This window comes from Balaenoptera physalus (genome assembly GCF_965194825.1).
Source record: "Balaenoptera physalus genome assembly, chromosome: 2".
Taxonomy (NCBI): domain Eukaryota; kingdom Metazoa; phylum Chordata; class Mammalia; order Artiodactyla; family Balaenopteridae; genus Balaenoptera; species Balaenoptera physalus.
The window spans coordinates 47,585,951-47,613,482 of NC_138883.1; the positions used below are offsets into that span (position 1 = coordinate 47,585,951).

General features: G+C 35.0%; 1 protein-coding gene across 15 annotated transcripts in view; it reads left to right on the top strand.

Moving 5' to 3' along the window:
- The window catches only part of DDHD1 (DDHD domain containing 1), a 118,243-nt gene that overhangs the window by 59,192 nt on the left and 31,519 nt on the right, over positions 1 to 27,532 (top strand). For 10 of the 15 annotated variants that reach the window (XR_014260764.1, XR_014260765.1, XM_082450355.1 and 7 more), the window contains 6 exons: positions 547 to 648; positions 2,664 to 2,792; positions 3,878 to 4,025; positions 13,229 to 13,335; positions 18,550 to 18,656; positions 25,824 to 26,086. Coding sequence is in view for 13 of the 15 variants with exons in the window: in XM_082450355.1 (XP_082306481.1) it covers positions 547 to 648; positions 2,664 to 2,792; positions 3,878 to 4,025; positions 13,229 to 13,335; positions 18,550 to 18,656; positions 25,824 to 26,086 (856 nt within the window). In the remaining 2 variants the exon portion in view is untranslated. Of the gene's footprint in view, positions 1 to 524; positions 649 to 2,663; positions 2,793 to 3,877; positions 4,026 to 13,228; positions 13,336 to 18,549; positions 18,657 to 25,823; positions 26,087 to 27,532 lie in introns of all 15 variants that reach the window. The other 5 variants (XM_082450362.1, XM_082450364.1, XM_082450363.1 and 2 more) reach the window with 2 other exon arrangements.

The window sequence follows — 27,532 nt, forward strand, 5'->3', positions numbered from 1 at the left end:
CAGAGTTGTGAAAAGAATATTTTGTTTCTGTGGGAAGGCTCTATTACACTTCAATAAGGGAAAGCATCTAGTGGAACGTATACTGTGGTATCTTCTTAGGAAAGCTGCATTAGATGTTTATGTTATTTATTGCATTTTCAATTTGCACATCAGATGTTGGCTGTGTCATAGTCATAAATTTGGTGAGAGTAAATAACCTTAGTATTGTAAAGATGTGGTTTATAAATCTCTTATGCATACAAAAATGCCGTGTTCTATTTTTTTATTCCGTCTATACAAAGACATTAAAAATGGTGATCACATAGTTGTCTTTAATTGATAAATTTAGATATCATTTGCCTTTTTTACTTTCAGTAAAAGTAGAACATATATTTGATAAACATTATTAAACTAATATTTTGCTGCACTGATTTTTAATTAGAAATTATATAAATAAAGCATTTAGAATAATGTTTGTCAAATACAACTCATTTTTTAAAATTAATACAACAAAAGGCAAACCTCATTTAAAATTTACTTTGAAGCTCAGTGTTTTTGCTTTCTTAGTTGTCTACCACCTCCCTCCCTTCTCCCTCCCTTCTCTGTTCAAATGGAGAGGATATAAGGAGAGTACAGATGCGGCAGGTCTTAAACGAAAGCGTTCCCAAGGTACAGTAATTGTAGTTTTACTTCTCCATGTAGTTATATTCCTGGCTTGTAGCTTTCAGTTGTGTTTATAGCATTTGGTTGTATTTAGAGCATAGAAATTACTAGTATTTTAGAAATGTATCCATTGTGTTATTTTGCTTAGTGTTAATTATAAGTGGTGTAAACATTTGCAAACAATGTGTATAGTTCAATAATGGGATATTTGCCAATATTAAGATGCTTTAAGACAACATGAATGGTTTAGAGAGAAACAAAATTTTGTTGGCTTAATTTGGTCTTATAGTTTTAATGTTTTAAGCATATGTTGCTCAAAACTATTTTAACAAAATGCAGTTTCGAAACATTGGATTAAGAGGCTTAAAGTACTGACTTGGATCAGACATAGAAGTAGAAAAGTAAATAATTATTAAACTCCTGGAAAAGATTTTTTTAATTTATGAAAAATTCTTTTATTTAAAACGCTGAGTTTGTACACTGGTTTTGTGTTTTATTTGCAACTGAAGATGTTATTCATGTTTGTTTTGTTAATTTCATCTTGGTCTTGTGTTCAATGTTAGTAATGTGTCCTGGCAGGTAAGTAAGATATAAATAGGTTTTTCGTAAACTTTTGAAGTGGCGTTTGTACCATAACTCAGAAGTACATTTTCCTGGCACTGATTTGCTTCTCTATGTATTCTAGTAAGGAATAGCTTTTCACAAAAATGTCTTATGATCTTAGATCTTGACCAGGACTCCATCCTTTCATAGTTAGCGTCTTCAAATCAGGAGAGTTGGACTCTGTCACTAGCTAGCTTTGTGGCAAGTCACTTAATCCCTTTGTACCTCTATGTCTTTATATATAATGGGAGATAATATTTTTGCCTAAAGAGGATTTTAAGAAAATAAATTAAGCGTAGTGATTTGAAGGTGGCTGGTTTTCTGAAGGTCTGTGAATTTTTCTTACCTCTATACAAGAGATAAAGAGGAAAAGTTCAAGTCCTTCAGACTATAAGACATCAAACTGTGAATTGGTGGACATGTTTTGACAATTTTCTTAATCTGTTGCTTCCACAAACATTACAAAATTGGTGATATGTGGCAAGCACTGTGCTATGACTGTGTTTGATGCTAGTGATACAAAATGACCAAGGTATAGTCCCTGCCTCACAGAGTTTGCGTATTCCTGAAGAATATAGGTTTGCATTTTTTTTTTTTAAGAGCTCATTTTCACCAAGCATACCTCGGTTACAGAAATGAAATAACCATACTAATTTGAACATAATAGTAGGAAAAAATTTATTTCTTGTTAAAAGATCTTTCAACCTTGGAGTTCTGTTATGGTGGGCAATATTCAGTGATAACTGGCTTTAGTATCCATTCCAAAAATACCTTATATTCTAATAAGTTAGATGATTCTCTTCCCAGTTTAAAGATAATTTTTTTTCATCTGAGTCTTGTTTTATCTTGTGCTGAGTGAAATTTTCACAGATCAAAAAATAAAATCAACAGAAGAAATGAAACCTAAGTTTCTATGTCAAAGGTACTGAGAACTTTCATGAAGGTGTATATCCCTTAGTCCTAAGGGATGGCCACATCACCTGGGAAAGCAGTTCTTTAATAATCAGAGCAGGTGGGAGGGAGGGAGACGCAAGAGGGAAGAGATATGGGAACATATGTATATGTATAACTGATTCACTGTTATAAAGCAGAAACTAACACACCATTGTAAAGCAGTTATACTCCAATAAAGATGTTAAAAAAAAATAATCAGAGCATATTTCCTATAGAGGTTAAAATTATGGTAGTTAAGCCAGTTTATTCCATGTTGTTCCAGCAAGTTGCCTTTTCCTGTAGCATGCTTAATAACTTATAAAGTACCTATCCATTACTTGGTTCACATCAATATATGTTTCAATGAAATAGTTTTTTATTGAACTGAGTTAAAATATTGATTCAAAAGATCTGTGTATTATAATTTTCACACAAATGAGGTTTGTCTTGGAGACCTTCAAATTAGTTTTTCCTTTTTGCAACAGCTATTCATAGTTTCAAGTTGAGTCGAAACCACGTGGACTGGCACAGTGTGGATGAAGTGTATCTTTACAGTGATGCAACAACGTCTAAAATTGCGAGAACAGTTACTCAAAAGCTGGGATTTTCTAAAGGTATTTGTTAAATAGTACTAGAGTTTGTCAAAATGTTGGGAATCTAACTTTTTCTCTTATGTGCAAAATAGATGATTCAGGTTTTATGTTTAGTATTTTTTAAGTATGTATTAAATTTAGTGACAGTTACTACCCTGTTAAACTTTTTTTAAGGTGACTGAGTTAACATGTATTCATTAATGAATAATTATATATTTAGAATGGTCTGGCAAGATTAATAAATACACTTTTTACTTCTAAAAGCACAAAAGCAGTCAAACCTGAGGCAGTGATGTGAAATAAAACATGGCAGTTGAAATATAGTGTCAGTAAAGATGAAGACTGGAAATTTTTCACTGGATTTAGTGAGATGTAGCTCATCGGTGACTTAGAGGCATTGCTGGGACAGAACCAGATTGGCATGGGTTGAAGTTTAAGTAGAAGTTGAAGAAATGGAGGCAGTGAGAATAGATAGCTCTTTAAACAAGTCTGACTAAAAGAAAGAAAAGAGGGACTGGTACTTGGGGAGGAGGTGAATGCATTATCAAAAAATAACTTCTTTCAAAAATTTTTTCTAAGTCTGATAATTTTTTTACTGTCTCATTTTTAATTCTTTGATAATAGATGTGCTTGAATATTTACATGTTCATTAGTCAGTTGTATTTGTTTTGTGAGTTACTTTATCAACATCTTTAGCCCGTTTTGCTATTTGGATGATTCATTTCACTTTTTGATGAATAAGTTCTTTTTGTATACTTACGTAATTAACTTATTACTGTGTGTCATATTTTGCAAAAACTTTCCCAGTTTGTCATTCATCTTTTATCTTTGTTTCATGATACATTCATTATAGAGAAGTTTTTAATTTTTATGTGTTCAGTTCATCCTTTTTTCTTTCCTTTTGCCTTATGGTTTCTGGCTTCACTGTCATGTCCAGTTCAGCAGTTTATACTAGAACTGATCAATACTTATCTTACAAATTTTATCCCCCCCAACCCAGTGAAATTTTTTCATAGTATTCCTTTTATTTCTTTATTTTTTCAATATATTGTGAAAATGCTATTTCTGTAATAAACAACAAACTTAGAATCATAATTTTCCTACAGCGTCAAGTAGTGGGACCAGACTTCATAGAGGTTATGTAGAAGAAGCCACATTAGAAGACAAGCCATCACAGACTGCCCATATTGTATTTGTTGTGCATGGCATTGGGCAGAAAATGGACCAAGGAAGAATTATCAAAAATACAGCCATGTGAGTTCTTTGATGAATACATTCTCCATCTAGTCAGAGTCCAAACTTTTGTCCAGGGTATAATAGAGTTTAATCGTTATGCCACATGCTTCTCCAGTGCCAACTATTCTATCTGTTTAAGTTGTAGAGTAAGTTTCTGGACCAGATTTTGAGAGTGATTATATCTAGATGATGATGATGATATTTATTTGATTCTTTTTCCTCCATAACATGGAGAAGAGGGTTAAGAAAGCCTTTTTAACTTAATATATTGTTAGTTTACATTAAACTGAGGTCGAAAGCAAGAAAAAAGTCTGGTTTTAAGTTTGTATGTTACTCTCTGCATTGCAGAAACTGATAATACTGTATAATTCTGAAAAAGCTAAGACTTGTTTAAGTTGCCAGTCAGCAGCTTAACTTGTCCAAGTAATTACAACCAGAGGAAATTGAACTCTAAATTTTACACGGAGAACAAACAGTGGGTGCTTTGCCAACACACCAGGCCGGTTATTTACGTTGTTTATTTATATTCAGCTTTATTCTAAAAACTTTTTAAGATGTTGTTGGGGGGAGGGATGTTTGTATTTGTGCTTCAAAAATGTTTAGGACTGTGTTAAAAGGAAATTTTAGAGTTAAGGGTTCCACCACAAACTTGGCTCTGAACTAGCAGCCAGTATAAAGAAAAATCTTATCAGATTTATAATATGATGAGAACAAATCAGTTGTTGAGAACAGTTTATCAGGTTCTGAAGCTTCAAGTAAATGTATTTCTTGAGTCCTTATAAAACAAATACTGTGTGATACCAGGAACTATGTCCTCAGCAATATCTCTATAATAATGCAGTGTTCTGTTTCACTTTTTATTGTAATACCTCTTAATGCCAGCTCATGGATTAAAATAAAAATACAGTTCAATTTGGAAAAAAAAATCTTTGTCAGATACTGCCAGGCCATCCTGATCCTTGTCAATCTCCATAGCTTGTATTACAGAGATCTCTTCCCTCTGATTCTATTTTCTGATGATTTGCACATTACATCCCACAATATTTTTATTATATTCTGTGTCAAGATGCTAATTTTTTGCTTGGTTATCTAAGGAACGTGAGAAGTAGTTTTAATAACATGTTCTCTCTGGAGCTATTGATAATTGGAAAGGTACCAGCAGCTATTGATAATTGGAAAAGGTACCAGCTTGATTTCTTTGGGTGCAAGTGAGGGAAAACTTAACTCAAAAGGAGGATTAGTAGCGCATAAAACTGACAAGTCTAAGATTTGCCAAACAAGTCATCAGAATCCAGTTTCTATCTGTTCTACTTGCCTTCATTTTTGAGCTATTTTCAGACATCTCCTGTGGTTCCAGATGTGGTTTATATCATCTTGTGTTCGAGTTCAAGAAGAAAAGTCTTTTTTTCCAGAAGTCCCTGCTAGTCTATGCATTTCAGTGACTGATGGTGTCACCTCCAACTGCCTGAATCTATGCATGGCCATGATCTGATCTGCAAAACTTGTCATCTTTCTACCCTAGAATCAGATGGAAGTTGGCTTCATCATAACCATAGGGAGAGGTAGAGCCACAGATAAAAATCAAGAGCTACCATTGGAAGTAGGATGAGTGAATATAAGGTGGCTCAAAAAAAAGTGTTCACTACAGAGAAGGTGGCCATCATTTCTTCAGAGACAGGTTAATTTGATGGGAAACTCCTCACATAAATTAGTAATTGATGGAAAATATTCAAACAGAAAGGAATTCTGCTCAGTAATAGATGGGAAAGCTCAGAGGATTTCTTACCCTTCCCCGGCTTTCTACCATTCCTAAGTTAGTTGTCCAGGACTTTAAAGAAAGTAAAATTAACTTCATCCTTGTCATTGCTACTCTGAAGCTTGTTTGTACTTGTGATCTGATTTGTGAGACTACCGTGGAAATGAGCAACATAGAATAAGGGGTTACCACACTCCACTTCTTTGGCAACCTGCTGTTCTCTGTGGATCTCTTGAAATCATGTCCCAGAGGCCTGGAAATAGAGATTTTCGCCTCTTACCTTATTTTAGTGAATGTGCAAATGAATTCAAACTGGATTTAATCAATTTTTTTCCAGCAAAATATGTTTATTATTTAAATGAGTTGAGAAGAAAGTTTATAGACAACTTCTAGGAATATCAGAATTGGTTTACTAAAAGGGATGAATGTATTTTAAATACAATTGGATTTACTTTTTGTGGCATTTTATTACAAGGGAAATCTTTACTGAACTTATATATCTAATAGAATCAATTAGTAATTTTATTTTTTTAATATCTTTATTGGATTATAATTGCTTTACAAATTAGTAATTTTAAAGCTACAATTTTAGAAGAGTAAAAAGAGACTTTTAGTTAAGCCTGGCAGATTTAACACATAGCTTATCTTATTACCTCCTGAAACCTCACTGAAAATGATAGCAAAATAATTTTTTAAATAAATTGGTGTAGACCCATATGTACAGAAAAAAATGGGAGGACACAGCAAACAAGAATGTCAACAAGATTTATTTTTTGAATAAGAAATACATTCACATGGTTCACAAATCAAAATAGGAAAATGTATAGAGTGAAAAACGCCTGGGCTTGCTTCCCTGGTGGCGCAGTGGTTGAGAATCTGCCTGCTAATGCAGGGGACACGGGTTCGAGCCCTGGTCTGTGAAGATCCCACATGCCGCAGAGCAACTAGACCCGTGAGCCACAACTACTGAGCCTGCGCGTCTGGAGCCTGTGCTCCGCAACAAGAGAGGCCACGATAGTGAGAGGGCCCGCGCACCGCGATGAAGAGTGGCCCCCGCTTGCCGCAACTAGAGAAAGCCTTCACACAGAAACGAAGACCCAACACAGCCAAAAATAAAATAAATAAATAATTAATTAATTTTAAAAAAGATTCATGCTGAAAAATCTAAAAATAACCTGATGAAACACATGTAGGAAGTGAGTTTAAACGAACCTCAAAATTATTTAAAAAAAAAAAAAAAAAGTCTGACTCTCTTCCTGTCTCCATCTTCCCCCAGTGTCACTCATCCTTGTGTCTCAGAGCAATGTTATTTATCTTTTATTCTTCTGGAGTTTCTTTAGACAAATACAGATTATTTTCACTCACAAAGCAGCATACTATATACACTCTAGACATTGCTTTCTTGTGTAAAAAAATGTATCTTGGATATTAATTTGCATGATTTTCTATTGCTCTCCTTTCATATATATATATATATATATATATATATATATATATTCTTTTCTTTTTTAATTAATTAATTTATTTATTTTTACTTTTAGCTGTGTTGGGTCTTCGTTTCTGTGCGAGGACTTTCTCTAGTTTTGGCAAGCGGGGGGCCACTCTTCATCACGGTGCGCGGGCCTCTCACTATCGCGGCCTCTCTTGTTGTGGAGCACAGGCTCCAGACGCGCAGGCTCAGCAATCGTGGCTCACGGGCGTAGTTGCTCCGCGGCATGTGGGATCTTCCCAGACCAGGGCTCGAACCCGTGTGCCCTGCATTGGCAGGCAGATTCTTCTCAACCACTGCGCCACCAGGGAAGCCCTATATATATTCTTAAAACCAGTTAGTTTATCAATTGATTGTTTTCCTAATTGAGAAGAATTATAAAGACTTTTTTTTTCAGAGCTATTTAATGATCCTTAATTAAATGGTAATTCTCAGGTGCTATTAATCTCTTCCTTCCTTTTTCAAAATATGACCTAAACATTCACTGCCTAGCGGGAGAACATGGAAGTTTAATAAGCTTAGAACTGAAATCATGAGTTTAGTGCGTGGCATTACAGCTGCACAGTAATGGGTTAAGTCTAAGCTGTAGGATAATATTTTTAAATCATTCCTTTTTCTCGTTTCCTCCATCCCTCCTTGGTCTCAGTGTTTCTCATGTAGTCAAGACCTATATATTTAGGAAACAGATTTTATTATTTTTAGTAAGGCAAGAGTAGGGACATAGCATGTGCGCTCTCTCTCTCTCTCTCTCTCTCTCACTACCTATCTGTCTATCTCATTCTCTGTCCCTCCCTTTTTTCCTCAGTCCCTGATTATCTTCTTTCATCTTTCTTTCCTTTCCTTCCCCTGCCCCTCTTTTGTGTGTGTGTGTGTGTGTGTGTGTGTGTGTGTGACTCCAGTTAATTACAACCAAGTGATTTAGTAGACATACCTGCTTGCCTAAAGTATCTACATATGTGGCCATTTTAGAACTACGATAGTGATCCTATGGAGTAGAGGAATGTCTCAGTTTACTGTAGAAGAGGACAGTATTTTAAACAAATGTAGTGTTTGAGTTTATAAGTCAAAATCAGGGTTCTTCAACCTCATCACTATTAACATTTTCGACCAGGTAATTCTTTGCTATGGTGGCTAACCTATACATTGTAAGATATTTAGCAGCATCCCTGACCTCTACCCACTAGATGCAAATAGAACCCCTAGCTGTGACAACCAGAAATGTCTCCAAAAAAGAAAAAGTCTCCAGACATTGTCATTGTCCCCTGGAGGGGGGAAAAAAAAAGTATATGCATGTTTGAGACCCACTAGCCTAGATGAACTTCTTTATTTTTTTGTAAATTCAGACAGCAACACACATACCACTTCCTGATTATTATATCATAATGAAATATATATGAACTATACAGCCATCAGAAATGAATAAGTGCATAGAATAATATTGAAAATCTTAAAATATATTCTTTCTTGTATATGTTCAAATTTGTTAAAGCTGAACACTTGAAAGATGGCAAAAAAAACTTTAAAAATGTATCTGTAACCATTACTTGAGTATCTGCTGTAAAAAAAAAAATACTTTTTAGAATGTGGTAATAAAGGAGTCTGAAGTTTTGGCTGTCATCTTTATTTTCTCTGATGTTAATGGAAGCAGATTTTCTTTTTCACAACCTAGAATCTATATAGACTTTTTAAATGGCAACTTTGGTGGTAGATAATCAATAAAATATAATCATATTGTAAATAATGTTTTAAAAACATACTAGAAGGACTTCCCTGGAGGCGCAGTGGTTAGGAATCCACCTGCCAATGCAGGGAACACGGGTTCAATCCCTGGTCTGGGAAGATCCCACATGCCATAGAGCAACTAAGCCTGTGCGCTCCACACACCACAACAAAGAGTAACCCCCGCTCGCTGCAACTAGGGAAAGCCTGTGTGCAGCAATGAAGACCCAACACAGCCATAAATAAATAAATAAATAAACAAATAAATAATTTTTAAAATAAAAATATACTAGAAATGGAGAAAGATAGACTTTTAACAAATAGTGTGTTGGGATAGCTAGGCAGCCATATGGAAAAAAATTAAATTGGGCCCATTTTTCACACTAAGATAAATTTCAGTGGGATCACATTTGAACCTAAGAAATGAAACCATACAAATACTATGGATTTAAAAGGTAGGATTGAGGGGAGTTTGAATTCTTATGTACCTTTGTAATAGAGAAAACTGTCCTAACTATAACTTGATCCAGAGACCTTAAGAGAAAATATTGATAAATATATCATCCCAAAAAAGCCATATGGAGAGAAAAAAAAAAAAAGGACAAACTGAGAAAATCCATTTGCATATTGTATCACAGATGAACAGTTAATATCCCTAAATATAAAGAACTTCTAAAAATAGAGGGAGGGCTTCTCTGCTGGCACAGTGGTTAAGAATCTACCTGCCAATGCAGGGGACACAGGTTCGAGCCCTGGTCCGGGAAGATCCCACATGCCACAGAGGAACTAAGCCCATGTGCCACAACTACTGAGCCTGTGCTCTAGAACCCATGAACCACAACTACTGAAGCCTGTGCACCTAGAGCCTGTGCTCCGCAACAAGAGAAGCTACCGCAATGAGAAGCCCATGCACCACAACGAAGAGTAACCCCCGCTTGCTGCAACTAGAGAAAGCCCATGTACAGCAACAAAGACCCAATGCAGCCAAAAATAAATAAAATTTAAAAAAAAAAGATCCCACAAGCTGTGCAGTGTGGCCAAAAAATTAAAAAAAAAAAAATCAATTGTATTTCTACACTAGCAATGAAAACTAAGTTAAAGCATTTCCACTTACTATAGCATCAAAAAGAATAAAATACTTAGGAATAAGTTTAACAAAAGAAGTGTAAGATTTGTACACTGAAAACTATAATACACCATTGAAAGAAATTAAAGAAGACTTAAATAAATGGAAAAGACAACCCACATTTGAGGATTAGAAGATTTAATGTTGTTAAGATGCCAGTACTTCCTAAATGGATCTACAAATTTCACCACAATCCCTATTAAAATTTCACCTATCATTTTTGCAGAAATTGACAGGCTGATCCTAAAATTCACATGTAAATGCAGGGGACCCAGAATAGCCAAAACAGTCTTGAAAAAGAATAAAGATGAAGGACTTACCCTTCCCAATTTCATAATTTGCTACAAAGCTATACTAATCAAGACATTGTGGTACTGGCTGGCATGTAGATAGACCTAGATCAATGGAATAGAATTGAGAGTTCAGTTGATTTTCAACACGAGTGCCAAAATAACGCAATCAGGAAAGAATAGCCTTTTAACAAATGGTGCTAGGACACCGGGATATCCCCATACAAAAGAATGAAGTTAAACCCCTACCTTACACCACACAGAAAAATTAATTCAGAGTGAATCAAAGACCTAAATATAAAAGCTAATACTATAAAACTCTTAGAAAATATAGGAGTAAATCTTTGTGATTTACAACCATTGCCTTGGGTTAGGCAATGGTTTCTGATATGTAACACTAAAAGTAAAAGCCACTAAGGAAAAAAAAAGATAAATTGGGCTTTGTCAAAATTTAAAACTTTAGTTCTTCAAAGAACACTATCAAGTAAGTAAAGACAACCCACAAAATGGTACAAAACATTTGTAAATCGTATATCTGATATGGGTCTAGCATCTAGCATATATAAAGAACACCTACAAATTCAATAATAAATAACCCAATGTTTTAAATGAGTGAAGGATTTGAATAAACAATTGTCCAAATAAAATATACAGATGGCCCATAAGCCCATAAAAAGATGCTCAGTATTATTAGTCATTAAGGAAATGCAATTCAAAACCGCAGAGACATACACCACTTCATACTGACTAGGATGACTCATCAAAAAGATGGGAAATAACAAGTATTATCAAGGATGTGGAAAAATTAGGACCCTCATATGTTGCTGATGGGATTGTAAAATAGCATAGCTGCTTTGGAAAACAGTTTGGCACTTCGTCAGAAAAGTTAAATGTGAAGTTAGCATATGAGCCAACAATTCTACTTCTAGTTATTTACCCAAGAGAATTGAAAACATACATCTATGCAAAAACTTGTTAATATTTATAGCAGCATTATTTATAATAGCCAAAAAAAAAAAGGAAACAGTCTAAATGTCCATCAGCTGGTGAATGGATAAGAAGAAACAGTGTATTCATACAGTAGAATATTATTCAACCATAAAAAGCAAAGAAGGTAGTGACTCATGATACAACATGGACAAACTTTGAAACATTGTGCTAAGTGAAAGAAGCCAGACACCAAAAGGCCATGTATTATAGTTCCATTTATCTGAAAAAATCCAGTATAGGCAAATTCATAGAGACAAAGTAGATTTATGGTGCCAGGGCCTGGAGGTAGGAATTATCAGAAGTGACTACTCTGGGTATGGTGTTTCTTCTGGGAGTGATGAAAGTGTTCTGAACTTAGATAATGGTGATGGTTGTACAACTCAGTGATATACTAAAAGCCACTGAATTGTTGGAAAAAAACAAACAAACTAGTGAGGTCGTGTCAAAAAGACACAAGTCAACTTAAAGAGACTCACTGACCAAAAAAGGAAACAATTTGAGCATCCGTAAGGATAATAACTACAGTGGGTTGGAATACTTCAAATATGTTTAAATCTATGAGTTAGTAATGAATGATGTCAAAAAATATAAAACCTCTAGCAACTCAGTATTTAATTGTTAATAAAAGAGAAGAATTAACCATATAGCCTGCCTTTTCTCAGTTCACACAGAAACTATTTGATTGTATCACAAGGCAGCCAATACTTGATGTGAGGAAATTTCTCTTTCCAGAAGTATAAGGAGTGATGGGATTTAAAAAACACTTTTTTGCAATCATAGTAAATTAACGGATATAAGCAATGATCGTAACAACTGCTAGTATCACCAAAAAGAGAGAAAACCAGGTATATATACCTATGGAGTAGTAGTCTTGCCAAAACAATAGAACTTGAACCTTATCAGGCCCCTATATCTCACTACCAAATAGGGAGCAATGAACATGTTAAATAACACTTGATGATGCAGTCATTAAAAATCAGACTCTCAGAAACTCTACAGAACATAAACAGAATTACAAAGCCAAAGAAGAGAGAGAGCAATCTATAGATTAAAAGACACTTGAGAAACATATCTTCCAATTGCAATGCATAGGCTGTATTCGGAGCTCAATTCAAAAGTATAAAAAAATATTTTTTATGTTATTATAAAATAATATTTATAGTCTAACTGGGAAAGTGGGACCACTAAACATAATTGTTGAAATGAAAGATTGGTATGATAATAGTTCTGAATAGGTTATGTTTTCCTTACATTTTAGAAATATATACTGAACTATTTACAGATGCACTGTTGTGATATCTGGGATTTGCTTTAAATATTATGGGGGAAGAGTGCTAACATAAAGGGATAGCATGAGGGAGTTTTTTTTGATAATAGAACTATTCTGTATCTTGATTGTAGTGGTGCTAACCACGAATCTATACAGTTGACACTAAAAAGGAAAAAAGTCAATTTTGCTGTACCTTAATTTTCAAAATAAAATTTAAAAATCTATATTGTGGGGAGAGCAAGTGGAGAAATAGATGAAATGACAGGTCACGATGTGCTAATATTTGGAGCTGGGGTATTTTATTATGCTATTCTCTCTTCTAAAGATGTATACATATGATTATTTAGAATATAATATCGAAGCTTGTAATATTTGAAATCGTAGATGGCAAATTTAGGAAAATAGTTTTGAAATGAAGGTGTCCTAGTATTACAAACTGTTGCACAGTGTAGCAGTAATTGAAACATAATTGGACAAAGTTATAAGCAAGTGAAAGTGTTATGATTAAAGACATTTTATACCATGTAAATACATATGGGAAGTTACTCTGATAAAGTTTTGTTTTGGTTTGGTTTTTTTAGGATGAGAGAGGCTGCAAGAAAAATAGAAGAAAGGCATTTTTCCAACCATGCAACACATGTTGAATTTCTGCCTGTTGAGTGGCGGTCAAAACTTACTCTGGATGGAGGTACATTTTGTTTAAAAATTAAATGATTTAGTCAGTGGCAACAAAGTGTTGCTCATTGGGAATGAAGTGTCTTTAATTTATTTGTCTTGAGTTATACTCACTCTTTGTTCTAGATTATTTAAGAAAATAAAATCCATTGATTAAAAAAAAAAATTACATCAACTTATGTCATTTTGGACCACCATATAGATTTCACAGATAACACAGTTTTCATGCATGCCCTCTGTGGATGGGGGAAAGGAGAGGGACAAGTGAAGGGAACAAAATGTTTTCTAAAGTTTGTGACAGAGAAGTGACTTGTCAATGCTTTTAAAATATTTGTTGTCCACAGTTTTATATAAGCTTACATTTTCTTCCTAATAATTTTCTTCCCTTATATTTGGAAGACAAAAATCTCAGGCCTTTTGTTTTATTGTTGTTCCTGCATTCCTTGGGCTGGTGAATTATAATCTAACATAGAGAAATTATATAATATATGCATCTTTCTTTACACAAAGTTTTGTCCTTTGAATATTAAGACCGTTAAAATAGAATGTTTAGGTTGATTATTTACATAATCTGAAAGGTGAGAGAGTTGTACTGGACATTGTAGCAGCTGCTGTTTGTTGAGCTTTTACTATGTGCCTGGCACTCTGTGGTTCATTTTACTTGGAGTATCTCATTTAATTTTCTCACAAATCTATGAAATACCTACTTTTGTTTTCTCTTTTACAAATAGGGAAACTGAAACTCAGTAAAATGTGAATTTAATGAAGAATGGCAGGCAAAAATCTAGGTCTGCACAATACCAGAGCCCTTGTTCATCTGAACTGCCTCCCTGGATGATTTCCAAAGTTTCTTCCTAGTCTGTGATTCTGCCTCATAGTCAGTTAGGAATGTCAGTTATAGCTTATAAACCAAAGTGACATCGAAGTTGTAATGCGTTTAACAACAACAAAAAAAAAGATTGTGACCAAAGAAGACTTCTCAGCAGCAACAGCTCATATGTAAAGTTCTGGTGTAGTAACATATTTTGAGCTTTTTCCATTCATCCAGATAAATATTTTAGGCTGCTCAGGAATGTATCAATAGATAACATGGATGAATTAACATTTAATAAAACCCCCACGTCTGTAATTTTCTGTTAGGTTTAAACTACCGCAATGGAATCTTGAAGGCATTATGCTGAGTGAGAGAAGCTAAAGGAAGAACGCCACTGTTTCTCTCTCTTCTCAACACTTCTGACACCAAATATGTTGGGGATTTTCCCACACCAGCCAATTCTTTAGTTCTTGGTGGACATCAGTGGGGTGTCCTACAATTTAATTCATTTCTGACACTAACTGCTCAGAGATGGTATAGACAGATTAAGGTCTCAGTCTCACAAGACTTCTGCCCACTTCAGATGCCAATCACAAATTCCAGATTGTCCCCTGTAGTTGTGACTGACTATAAATTGGGGGGTGTAGGGGGTCCCACGATCCCCTCCTGAGCTTCAGTAATTTACTAGAACAACTCACAAAATTCAGGGAAACATTTACAGTTGACCTTTGAACAATGTGGACATTAGGGGCACTGACATCCCCCTCACCCCCAGTCAAAAATCCAAGTATAAACTTATAGTCCAACCCTGTATTCACAGTTCCCCATCTGCAGATGCAGCCAACCACAGATGGCCTAGTACTGTAGTATGTATTTATTGAAAAAAATCTGCATATAAGAGGATCCACAGAATTCAAACCCATGTTCAAGGATCAACTGTACTTACATTTACTGGTTTAAATTAGATTTATTCGTTTAAAGACTATTACAGAGGATACAGATGAACAACCAGATGAAGAGCTACATAGGGCAATGTATGGGGAAGGGGTGCCGAGATTTCATGTCCCCTTCAAGTGCACAATGCTTCTAGTACTTCCATTTGTTCAACAACCTAGAAGCTCTTCAAACCCTGTTGTTTAGGGTGTTTATGGAGGTTCCATCATGTAGGCATAATTGATTAAATCATTGGCTATTGGCAATTGAACTTAACCTCCAGCCCCTCTCCCCTTCCCAGAGGTTGGGGAATGGGACAGAAAGTTCAAAATTGGTTCCTCTGGCAACCAGCCCCCATTCTCTAAGAGTCAGCTCATTAGCATATACTCAGTTACGATTGGCAGAGGCTCATTATGAATTATAAAAGACATTCCTTTCACCCTATCACTCAGGAACTTAAAAGGTTTTTGGAACCCTGTGTCAGAACCAGGGACAAAGACGAAATATGTATTTCTTATATCACAACATCACAGAAGTGAAACCCAAAGGTTATATAATTTATGCTTCCATTTATATGACGTACTGCAAAAGACAAAACTATAGGGATAGAGAACAGATCAGTGGCTGCCAGGGTTTGGAGGTGGGGAGTTGAGTTATAAAGGGCAGCATGTGGGAGGTTTTTTAGGGTGATGGAACAGTTTTGTGCCCTGATTATGGTGTTAGTTATGCAAAACTATACATGCATTAAAACTGAGAGTCAATTCTATTAATTTTTCTGTAGATTCTTTTGTATATTCTGTGTAGACAATCACATGACCTGCAAATGAAAACAGATCTTTTCCGTTTCTTAAAAATATTATTTCTTTTTCTTATCGTATTGCACTGGCTAGGACTTTAAGTAGAACATTTGTTAAAATAGTAAACATCCTATGATAAAAACTCACCAGGAAATAGACATAGAGGGAACATACCTCAACATATATAGCCATGTATGACAAGCCCACAGCTAACATCGTGCTCAGTGGTGAAAAACTTAAAGCATTTCCTCTAAGATCAGGAACAAGACAAGAATGCTCACTTTCACCACTTTTATTCAGCAGAGTATTGGAAGTCCTAGCCACAGCAATCAGATAAGAAAGAGAAATAAAAGGAATCCACATTGGAAAGGAAGAAGTAAAACTGTCACTGTTTGCAGATGTTGTGATACTATACCTAGACAATCCTAAGGACACCACCATAAAACTGCTAGAGCTCATCAGTGAATTCAGTAAAGTTACAAGGTACAAAATAATATTCAGAAATCTGTTGTACTTCTATACACTAACAACAAACTGTCAAAAAAGAGAAATTAAGGAAACAATCCCATTTACCATTACATCAAAAAGAGTAAAATACCTAGGAATAAACCTACCTAAGGAGGTAAAAGACCTGTTCTCAGAAAACTATAAGACACCAATGAAAGAAATTGAAGATGACACCAACAGATGTAAAGATATACTATGTTCATGGATTGGAAGAATTAATATTGTTAAAATGACCATACTACCCAAGGCAATCTACAGATTCGGTGCAATCCCTATCAAAATACCAAGGGCATTTTTCACAGAACTAGAACAAATAATTTTAAAATGTGTATGGGAACACAGAAGACCCTGAATAGCCAAAACAATCTTGAGAAAGAAGAACAGAGCTAGAGGAATCACACTCCTTGACTTCAGACTATACTATGAAGCTACAGTCATGAAAACAGTAGGGTACTGGCACAAAAACCAACACATAGATCAATGGAACAGAAATAAACCCATGCACTATGGTCAATTAATCTACAACAAAGGAGGCAAGAATATACAATGGGGAAAAGACAGTCTCTTCAATGAGTGGTGCCAGGAAAACCAGAGAGTTACATGTAAAAGAATGAAATTAGAATATTCTCTAACACCATATACAAAAATAAACTCAAAATGGATTAAAGACCTAAATGTAAAACCACAAAACTAGAAGAAAACATAGGTGGAACACTCTTTGACATAAATCATAGCAATATCTTTTTGGATCTGACTCCTAAAGCAAAGGAAATAAAAGCAAAAATAAACACATAGGACCTGAGTAAACTTAAAAGCTTTTGCACAACAAAGGAAACCGTCAGCAAAATGAAAAGACAGCCTGTGGAATGGGAGAAAATATTTGCAAATGATATGACCAATAAGGGGTTAATATCCAATAGCTCATATAGCTCAACATCAAGAAAAATAAACAACCCAATTAAAATGGGCAGAAGACCTGAATAGACATTTTTCCAAAGAAGATGCACAAATGGCCAACAGGCAAATAAGTTGCTCAACATTATTAATCACTAGAGAAATGCAAATTAAAACCACAGTGAGCTATTACCTCGCACCTGTCAGAATGGCTATCATCAAAAAGGACACAAATAACAAATGTTGGAGAAGATGTGGAGAAAAGAGAACCTTCATACACTGATGGTGGGAATGTAAATTGGTGCAGCCACTGTAGAAAACAGTACAGAGGTTCCTCAAAAAACTAAAAATAGAGCTACCATATGACCCAGCAATTCCACTCCTGAGTATATATCCGAAAAAAACGAAAACACTAATTCAAAAAGTTACACGCACGCCAATGTTGATAGCAGCATTATGTATTTTTAATAGTGAAGGTGTGGAAGTAACCTAAGTGCCCATCAACAGATGAATGGATAAAGAAGATGTCATGTATATATACATACACAATGGAATACTACTCAGCCATAAGAAAAAGAATGAAATTTTGCCATTTGTAACGACATGGATGGACTTGGAGGGTATTATGCTAAGTGAAATAAGTCATACAAAGACAAATACTGTATGATATCACTTATATGTGGAATCTAAAAAACAAAGCAAACTAGTGAATATAACAGAAAAGAAACAGACTCACAGAGAACAAACTAGTGATTAGCGGGGGTGGGGGGGGAGAAGATAGGGGAAGGGGGGGATTGAGAAGTACAAACTACTACATATAAAATAAATAAGCTACAAGGATATATTGTTCAACACTAGGGCTATAGCCAGTATTTTATAATAACTGTAAATGGAATATAACCTTTAAAAATTGTGAATTACTGTTTGTACACCTGGAACTTATATAATATTGTATATCAACTGAACCTCAATAAAAATTTTTTTAATTATAAAAAAAGAGTAGATATCCTTAGCTTATTCCTGATTTAGAGGAAATGTTTTTTAACCTTTCAGCACTAATGAGCGCAGTGATGTTTGTGGTAGGTAAATACCCTCCATCATTATTTTTAAATTTACAAATAGTAAAATTTCAAGAAGGTAAGGTTCATTAGATTCAAAGCTAGTCTTGAATATATAAATGTTAATTTAAAGCAGTTATTTCAAGGAATGTAACTTTTTTCACAGTTTATTCTTTCCCTAAAATGAATCTTCTCTTAAGTTTAATTTTTTTTTTACCTCGTAGACACTGTTGATTCCATTACTCCAGACAAAGTGCGAGGTTTAAGGGATATGTTAAATAGCAGTGCAATGGACATAATGTATTATACTAGCCCACTTTATAGAGATGAAGTAAGTATCATGATTATCTTATTGCTATTGGGTATTTTTTTCAGTGGTAACATGTGTCCTGAATTTTAACATTTTATGTTCTTTTTTTACAAGCAAGTGAGAAATTATAGGAATCCATTAATCTATAAATAGCCTGTATTTCATAGTGCATTTGCAGTCTTAAACTGCACATTAGGATGCTTAATAAAATGGATAACCTTGGAAGTGAGAGGTTGGTTAGAAAATAGCTCTTTGAAAAATAAGTTTTCATAAGTCTGATTAGTAATATCTATGAGTATTATCCTCACAAAAGAGCTTTTTAAAAATTATTTATTTGGCTGCGTCAGGTCTTAGTTGTGGTATGCAGGATCTTTCATTGTGTCACACGGGCTCTTCGTTGTGGCGTGCGGGCTCTCTAGTTGTGGCATGCAGGCTCTAGAGCATGCAGGCTTAGTTGCCCCGACCAGGGATCGAACCCATGTCCCCTGCATTGGAAGGCAGAGTCTTGACCACTGGACCACCAGGGAAGTCCCACAAAAGAGTTTTAAACACTTAGAAATGTCCTTCAAGTGTTTTTGTATATAAAAGACTTGCTTTTATTGTGTCATTTCTATAGTGGATTTGTGTAGTTCTCAAATGGTAATTTTGCTCATGCATCACAAAGATAACCCTAAAGGGGGGCAGATCGGAAGGGTAGGTGAAGGGAGATAGTTTATTCAGAGGGATGAGGGAATCTCTACCAATGCAATTTGTCACTTTATTGGTAAGAGAAAAAGAATTTTGTTTCATGGGAATAACCGCGTTAATTACCTAACATGTATTAACTTGTTTAATCCTTACCCTATGAAGTAGATATGATTAGTATCTTCATTTGAAGGGTAAAGAAACTAGTACAAGGAGTAATTACCAATAGAGCAGCTCTGCTGCTCTGTGCTACTCCAAGCCAATCCGTTGCTGATTTTGTTCATTCAGAGTCATTCCCTAACTTAATCCAGGATATCTTTTACATATCGACAGAAATATGTTTGGTTAGTTGCCACAGAAAATTCCTTCTCTTCCAACTACCATCCCCTTAGGATTTTTCTTCATTCCTCTTTCTATATCCCCTCATTGCCATATACCAGTATTGGGCAAGATCTGCCTTGATCTGATTGAGAACAAACAGTAAAAGAAGCTACAAGGAGAACTGCTTTTCTGAGCTTAATTCTAACCAAAAAGGAAGGCCTAGTCGGTGAAGTAGAACACTTTATTAGTTCATAGTCCTTTATAGTGTACAATGGGCATCGTTAGATATGCCCTAAAGGTTAGAACACTGAACTATATAGTATTGCAAGTAAACCAGTGAGGGGGGGAAAAAAAGGAAAGACAAGGGCTGAGAGCATATTACTATACACACGTACACACACACACACACGCACGCACACGTGGTTGGTAGTACTCCTAAAACGGTATCCTGAGTCTTCAAGGCTAAAAGGTGCTGAGTCATGTCCCCCAAAAGTAATAAGTGTTTTTTAAAAACTTTAAGTTGGCGTTAATATCCAGAAAAACTGAAAAGAGAAAAGTGCCAGACTCAAACCTCTGGCCGTTGGTGAATGATGACTGAGAAAGTGATCACTTTTTATTTTGCTCTTATAGTCAAAGATAATCTTCCTCAGAATGGAATTGAATAAAACATATTCAGTAGGAAAAAGGAACTGATCGTTAAGATAAATGAAATGGAAGGAGAACACCCAGTGTTTTAAATTAGTTGGTTTTTTGATCCAGTTGAATTTCATGGAAAAGCACTGAGAACTTGTGTCTGAGATTCACCAGCAATCTTCAGCAGTGTATCCCGAACATCCCTAATTAGAACAATCACTTGTGGTGCTCATTAAAAATGCAGGCAAAAAAAAAAACCCCATGGGGGACATTGGAATTGAGGGTATTAATGTGAATTTATGATTTTGAAAATAAGCCAGTGTATGTAGATAACATCTATATATTTAAGCATATATGTTTAAGCACAGAAGTATATATATGCATATATTTCCTACCTCTGTCCGCTGAAAGGACCAAGAAGCAGAGACCCCAATCCAACGAGTATACCTAGCACCCAGATCTTTGCCTCTAGTATTGTTATTCTCCACTAAGAAAAAGTAGAGTTCCTTGGAAAAATGGCTGATTCCAGGGCTGGGGCAGGATAGGTCCAAGTCAAAGCTGGAAGAATTTGTTTTGACGAAAGGTAGAAAAATGCTCAAAAGTGATGGAGCAAGATACAAGGACATAATAGTCAAATTAAAGAAGCATATCCCACTGACCAAATAATTAAGTAATGATTACTTATTGTAAGGAATTATTAATAGCACTTTTGTATTATAATAAGGATAATGTACTAAAGAATTCTAAATCACTGAAAAATTTGTAAGTCCTTATCAATGATAAATAGATAAACAAATTGGGAAGAAGGGAGGTCCTTTGCTTCAGTAGGATGCCAAGGGCCTACTAATAAATGTGGAAGGAATGCTGGAGTTGGAAAGTCTCATTTTGCAGCCATCATGGTAGGATCAGGTAGGGGAGAGGACTGGGCAAGAATCATCAGTGGATGCTAAAATGAGGGCAGATTTTTTGATGAGGAACAGAATACTTGCATGGTCTTAAAGTGTATCCTCTCAGACTGCTTTTAGTTTAAAAAATAAAGGTATACAGTGGAGAAATCAAGCAACAACTTTATGCGGTGTTCCTGAGGGACACCCAGAGAAGGACACAGCATTATTTATGCAGTATTCCAATTATGAGGAAACATCAGACAAACATAAAATGAGGAAGTTGTAATAAAAAAGTAGGAATGAGACTGTATTCTTTTAAAATGTTGGCATAATAAAAGAGAAAGAATGGCTGTGGAAAATGTTCCAGATAGAGAAGATTAAAGAGACGTGATAGCTAATTATAATATCTCATCCTAGACTGTATCCTGTACTGGATTGGGGGAAATGCTACAAAGGATAATATTAGATCAACTGACAAAATTAAAATGTGAATGGTAGACTAGATTAGATGAAATATATCAAAGTGAATTATGAAGTTGATAACAGCACTATGATTGTGGAAGAGAATATTCCTAGTCTTAGGAAATATACACTGGAGTATTTGGGGATAAAGGACCATGACATATGTAATATATCCTTAAATGGTTCACAAAAAAGTTGTGTGTGTGCTATAGAAACAGAACAAATGATAAGGCAAATAGGAGGAAATGCTAACATTAGGTGAATTTTGGATAAAGCCTATGTGAGGATCTTTGTACTATTTTTATTTTGCAACATTTTATAAATTTGAAATTACTCCCAAATAAAAAGTTAAGAAAAAGAAACTAAAAAATACTTTCCCAGGTCCCTCCTCTGGAGATCCTGATTCAGTGGGTCTGAGATAGAACCTGTGAATTTGTGTTTTTAACAGTTCCCCAGGTGATACCATCAGGGAAGTTTGGGAAACATTGCTTAAAGCATTGTGAAGAACAAAAGAAAATAAAAGAAAAACTTAGTGAGAAGTGGGCAAAAATTGTTCTTATTCTTTAAAAAGGAAAGCTGATTCTGCGAATCAAAGTCCATTTAACACAAGGTTGGTGTTAGGCAATATTTAGACTAAATTATTTTTCATCAATATATGTTTCCTAAGGGAAGTAGTGATAAGTAACAGCCAGCAGGGGTTCTGTAGGATTGTCATGCCTGGTGAATTAACCTTGTTAGGTTTATTTGATAGGCATAAATAAGAGCCTTTTTTCTCTTCCTCTCAGCCTTTGGAGTCAAACAGATGCAGATTCAAAACCTGCCACTTAACTAGCTTAGATCAAATTTCTCACTTTCTCAGCTTCCTCACTTATATAATGGACATAAAATACCTAGTTGATAAAGATTGTCATGAGGATCAAAGATATTATGATATATAAATTCCTTGTGCTTAGATTTTCAAGTTGTAATTAAGTATATATCTGTCTTTATATATTTCAAGGGCTACAATTTAAAAAAAAAGGAATAGACTTACTCTGTTAATTCTAGAAAGTAAAATAAGGATCCGTGAATTTAAAATACGGAAAGGGACATGTTTGGTTACTAATGAAGAACTGTGTAATAAGCAAAACTGCCTTAAAAATACAGAAGTGTTACAATGAAAAAATTTGTAAATAATATAAGGTGATGGATTTTAACTAAACTTACTGTGATAGTCATTTCACAATATATACCTATATCACATCATTACATTGTACACTTTAAACTTAAACAGTCTATCTCAATTATATCTCAGTAAAACTGGGGGGAAAATTTTTTTTAAATAGAAGTGACCACTTCTGGATGAAGATACTCACTGGGGTAGATGCTGAGCTCCTTATCCCTTAAGAGGGGTGTTACTGAAGGGACTTTTATCTTCATAGCAGTTTAAGTTAGATCATCTCTGAGGCCCCTTTTCACTCAAGTTTCTGAGATGCACATGGGAGGACCCTAATTAGTGATTGTGCACTAAAAAGCTGTGCTTTTTAGGGAAAAAGTTTTGTGTATCGATCAGTACTTCTCAGGTCATACTTTCTGAGGACCAGTTTTTAAAAAAGAAACTAACTCCAGTCTATCAAGACCTCATCAGAGAGCCTTTGGCTCTTTCTTCAACCCTAAATAAAGTAACATGAAAAATCCAGAGAGAACTGTATATCTTTTGTACATCTGAACTCTCTTTTCAATGGCTTTTAAAAATGAAGAACTATAAAGAGAATTGTCATGACCCTATCTTGCCATTGTTATTTGAAAATTGTTTAATTGATGTATATGACTAAAACTCTCTAAATTACTTTTTCTCATTAAAATTTCCTGTAACAGGGAGAAGGACAAATGACTAATTATATTCTTCAGCCCTATTTTGGGTGTTTGGATTCTCTCTTGAAGCTGCTGGGTTTTTTTCCTCTTCGGTTGACTTCATAAATTTTAATTTGGGGGCAGTGGTTATGAGAATTAGAAACTTTTAAACTTTTGAAGAGCCATCCAATGCCTGCGTGTGTAAGAGGTTAGCTGAACTGATTAGGTAATATTGTAGAATTAATAAAATTCAGATCACAGGGTATATCATTATTCTTGGTTCAGATATCCCAAATGAATATAGTTGGTCACAAAGGGATCTAGTGTTTCTGTACTTACATGGTAGGAGTCTTAAAATCAAGGCCTTCAAAAGTAAAAACTATTAACAAATATTGCTTTTAAAGGAATTTATTTTATTGAAACATTAGTTTTTTCTACACCTCCCTTCATGTAGATTATAAATTAGGAAAATAACAAAATTTTAAGGGTTGGTTCATATTCTTATCAAAGCCAAGTCCAAAGCATTACATTATAGCTCCCTTTGAAAAGAGCATGTAATTTGACATCACACTGCCTATTTCTTAAATTCTGTTGACTAGAATTACCTACAACCCATGTCTTGGGAGATTTTTATATGCATTTGCCACTAGTGTGGTCCCCAGAACTGCTGAGTCTGAAACTCTGGGATGGAGCCCAGCAATCTGTATTTAACAAGCCCTCCAGACGCAATACATGGTTTCAATAGCTTTAACCAGACCTCAGTATTGCAGTGTAGAGCTCTGTGATGTCAGCAATCAGAAAGAACATTGCACCTTCATCCACGTCACTGCTAACCCAGCCAAGCATGAATGCTCAAATAATTTCCAGTTTGTATCTGCTAAAGATTGTTCAGTGAAACCTAAAGATTGAAAATGGAAGCAGTATATAATTAATGTTTGTTTGTCTGAATAACAGCTGACATATTAAGAAGGACTGAAGTGCGAAATTTAATATCAGGCAGGAATTTTATAACTAAATAGTAGTAAGCAATGATAGGAGGAGGAGGAGAGGACTGCCTTAAAAATCAGGTCAGGGCCCCCGTATGAATGAATTTGAGTAACAAAAGAACCTTGTTCTTCTCACTTCATAGAATATGTCAGTAATATTTGTTAAAGCTAAATTTCAAGAAAGCAGTTTTACAAAGAAAAATGGCTATGGTACTCCCCACATTATTAACCTCTAAACCTTAAAAAAGTCCTGCTGGGCTTCCCTGGTGGCGCAGTGGTTGAGAGTCTACCTGCTAATGCAGGGGACACGGGTTCGAGCCCTGGTCTGGGAGGATCCCACGTGCCGCGGAGCAGCTGGTCCCGTGAGCCACGGCTACTGAGCCTGCGCGTCTGGAGCCTGTGCTCCGCAACAAGAGAGGCCGCGACAGTGAGAGGCCTGTGCACCGCGATGAAGAGCGGCCCCCGCTTGCCGCAACTAGAGAAAGCCTTCGCACAGAAACAAAGACCCAACATAGCCAAAAAAATTAAATAAATAAATAAAGTTATAAAGAAAAAAAAGTCCTGCTTTTTAAAAACAACTTTTTGCTCTTATCTATATTACCAACTTACTGGGAATTTTGGAATATCAAGTAGATCAACATAAGCTTTTTCTTTTGTCACACAATGGACTTTCATTACATTACTCTTATCTAAATGCATAAAGTGGGACTTCCTGGCAGTGCAGTGGTTAAGACTTCGCCTTCCAATGCGTGGGGTGCGGTTTCCATCCCTGGTCGGGGAGCTAAGATCCCACATGCCTCATGGCCAGAAAACCAAAACATTAAAAAAAAAAAAAAAGCAATATTGTAACAAATTCAATAAAGACTTTAAAAATGGTCTAAATCAAAAAAAATCTTTAAAAGAATGCATAAAGTAATAGTATATATATGTTGCATATACAATATGTTAGTCACCCTGTTACCATAAACTCAGATATTCTTTCCCTAAAACTTACTGTGGCTTAAAAACTACAAGGTGCAAGACTTTAGAATTGCATATGAGTCCGTTGCAACGAAGAAGAAATATCCAGGACTCTGGAAATCTACTAGAATCTGCATGGAACTTTTTTTTAAATCTCTGGAACTGCTGGCTTAAATAATTGGTTTAAGGACTATGAAAGGATCTGTGTGGGTAACATCTGCCTTTATTCTTTAGTGTTGATATGGATTATAATATTACATATACCTTTACTTCATTTCCTGTAGGGTTCTGAGTTAATTTTAATAACCTAGATATATTTGGCCAGTAATGTGTGTTTTTCTTCCTTAATGTATTTGAGTTTAGAAATAAAGTTTATAGTAGTCAGTGATTACTCTAATTTGATGTTTTCTTATTTCAAACAGCTAGTTAAAGGCCTTCAGCAAGAGCTGAATCGATTATATTCCCTTTTCTGTTCTCGGAATCCAGACTTTGAAGAAAAAGGGGGTAAAGTCTCAATAGTGTCACATTCCTTGGGGTGTGTAATCACTTATGACATAATGACTGGCTGGAATCCAGTTCGACTCTATGAACAGTTGCTGCAGAAGGAAGAAGAGTTGCCTGATGAACAATGGATGAGCTATGAAGAACGTCATCTTCTTGATGAGCTCTATATAACTAAACAACGGTAAAATACCCTAATCTCTTGAAAGAATTTAGAATGTCTTCATGGAATCACTGGACTTCTTAGGTGAAAGCTTAAGATTTTCATAATAAAGAAAAAAATACATTGTTTCGGGTACAAAGATTATTGAATAACATGCCTAATCAAGCTAGAGACTTAATTTTCATACTAATTAGGTGTTTTCCGATAGCATAAAATAAATTATTCTTCCATCTTCCTCTTTTTCCTTCTGTCTTTTCTTCACAGTTTATTAGGAGTGAAATCTAAAACTTATTCCAAGCTGAGTCACTTTGTAGAATCCTTACTGAAAATGTTTACTAGCTTGTAATCTTTCGTAGTTTTACTAATCTTAGAGATGGGCCTTTACGTTTCTTATTATTCTGAAAATAATTTTAAAGCCCTTTTTTTGTTGACAAATATATTTTTGACAGATTTTATAATTATCTAATCATTTGCAGCCTTCCTGATACTATCTTTTAATTCTTTGCTACATTCCTATCTTCATCTCTAGTTACATGATCTGTCGTTTGTTCTCTTAATGATCATCTGATTGATTCTAATAGAACAGTGAAAAGTCACTCATTTTGATAGTTAGCATTATATAAAAACAACCAATTTAGCTGACTTAAATTCTTACTCAGGAAACGTTGAATTTATTTTTGTCTTATAGAATTTGTCTAAGGATTTCTTTTAGAATTTTATTAAGTACCATAGGAAAAATACATAAAGTTTTTAGTGTCAGAAATAATTGATAGTTTTGAAAGAAAATGTCATGTTGGCAAGCCTCAGAGCTATATTTTAGACACAAAATCCAGTAAAAAAAAATTTGTAAAAAAAAAAAATTTAACAGACTTAGATACAGAACGTCGTAATAGGAAAAAGTTGATATAACCCAAATGTTCACCAGCAGAGGAAGTTTAAACTGTGGTTTGTCTGTATGATGGACAATTACACAGGTGTTATAAAGACTGAAGTAGGTCAGGGGACAAGTGAAAAGATTGCTAAGATTCATTATTAACTGTAGAAAAAGGAAAGATATAGAATAGTGTATGTGGTATGAACATATGCTGTGTTTTTTTTTAAAGGTGTATCTATGCTTGTATGTGCCTCACATTTTACTAAAGGTTTCCCCCAAAAAGCTATTAACAGCATGTATTGGAAGAATAGGGGTACTTTTACTAATTATTTCATAAACTTTTTGTTTTAGCCTTTTTTTTTTGGCCGCGCCGTGCGGCTTATGGGATCTTAATTTCCCAACCAGAGATCAAACCTGCGCCCCTTGCATTGGCAGCGTGGAGTCTTAACCACTGGGACTGCCAGGGAAGTCCTTTCATAAACTTTTAGACTTTCTGTACTACAGCACGTACATTTATTAAATTCTGTCAATAAGGTTTAATTTGAGGGATTGGATGATGGGTCATTATTTTCTTCTTTATGCTTAGTGAACTG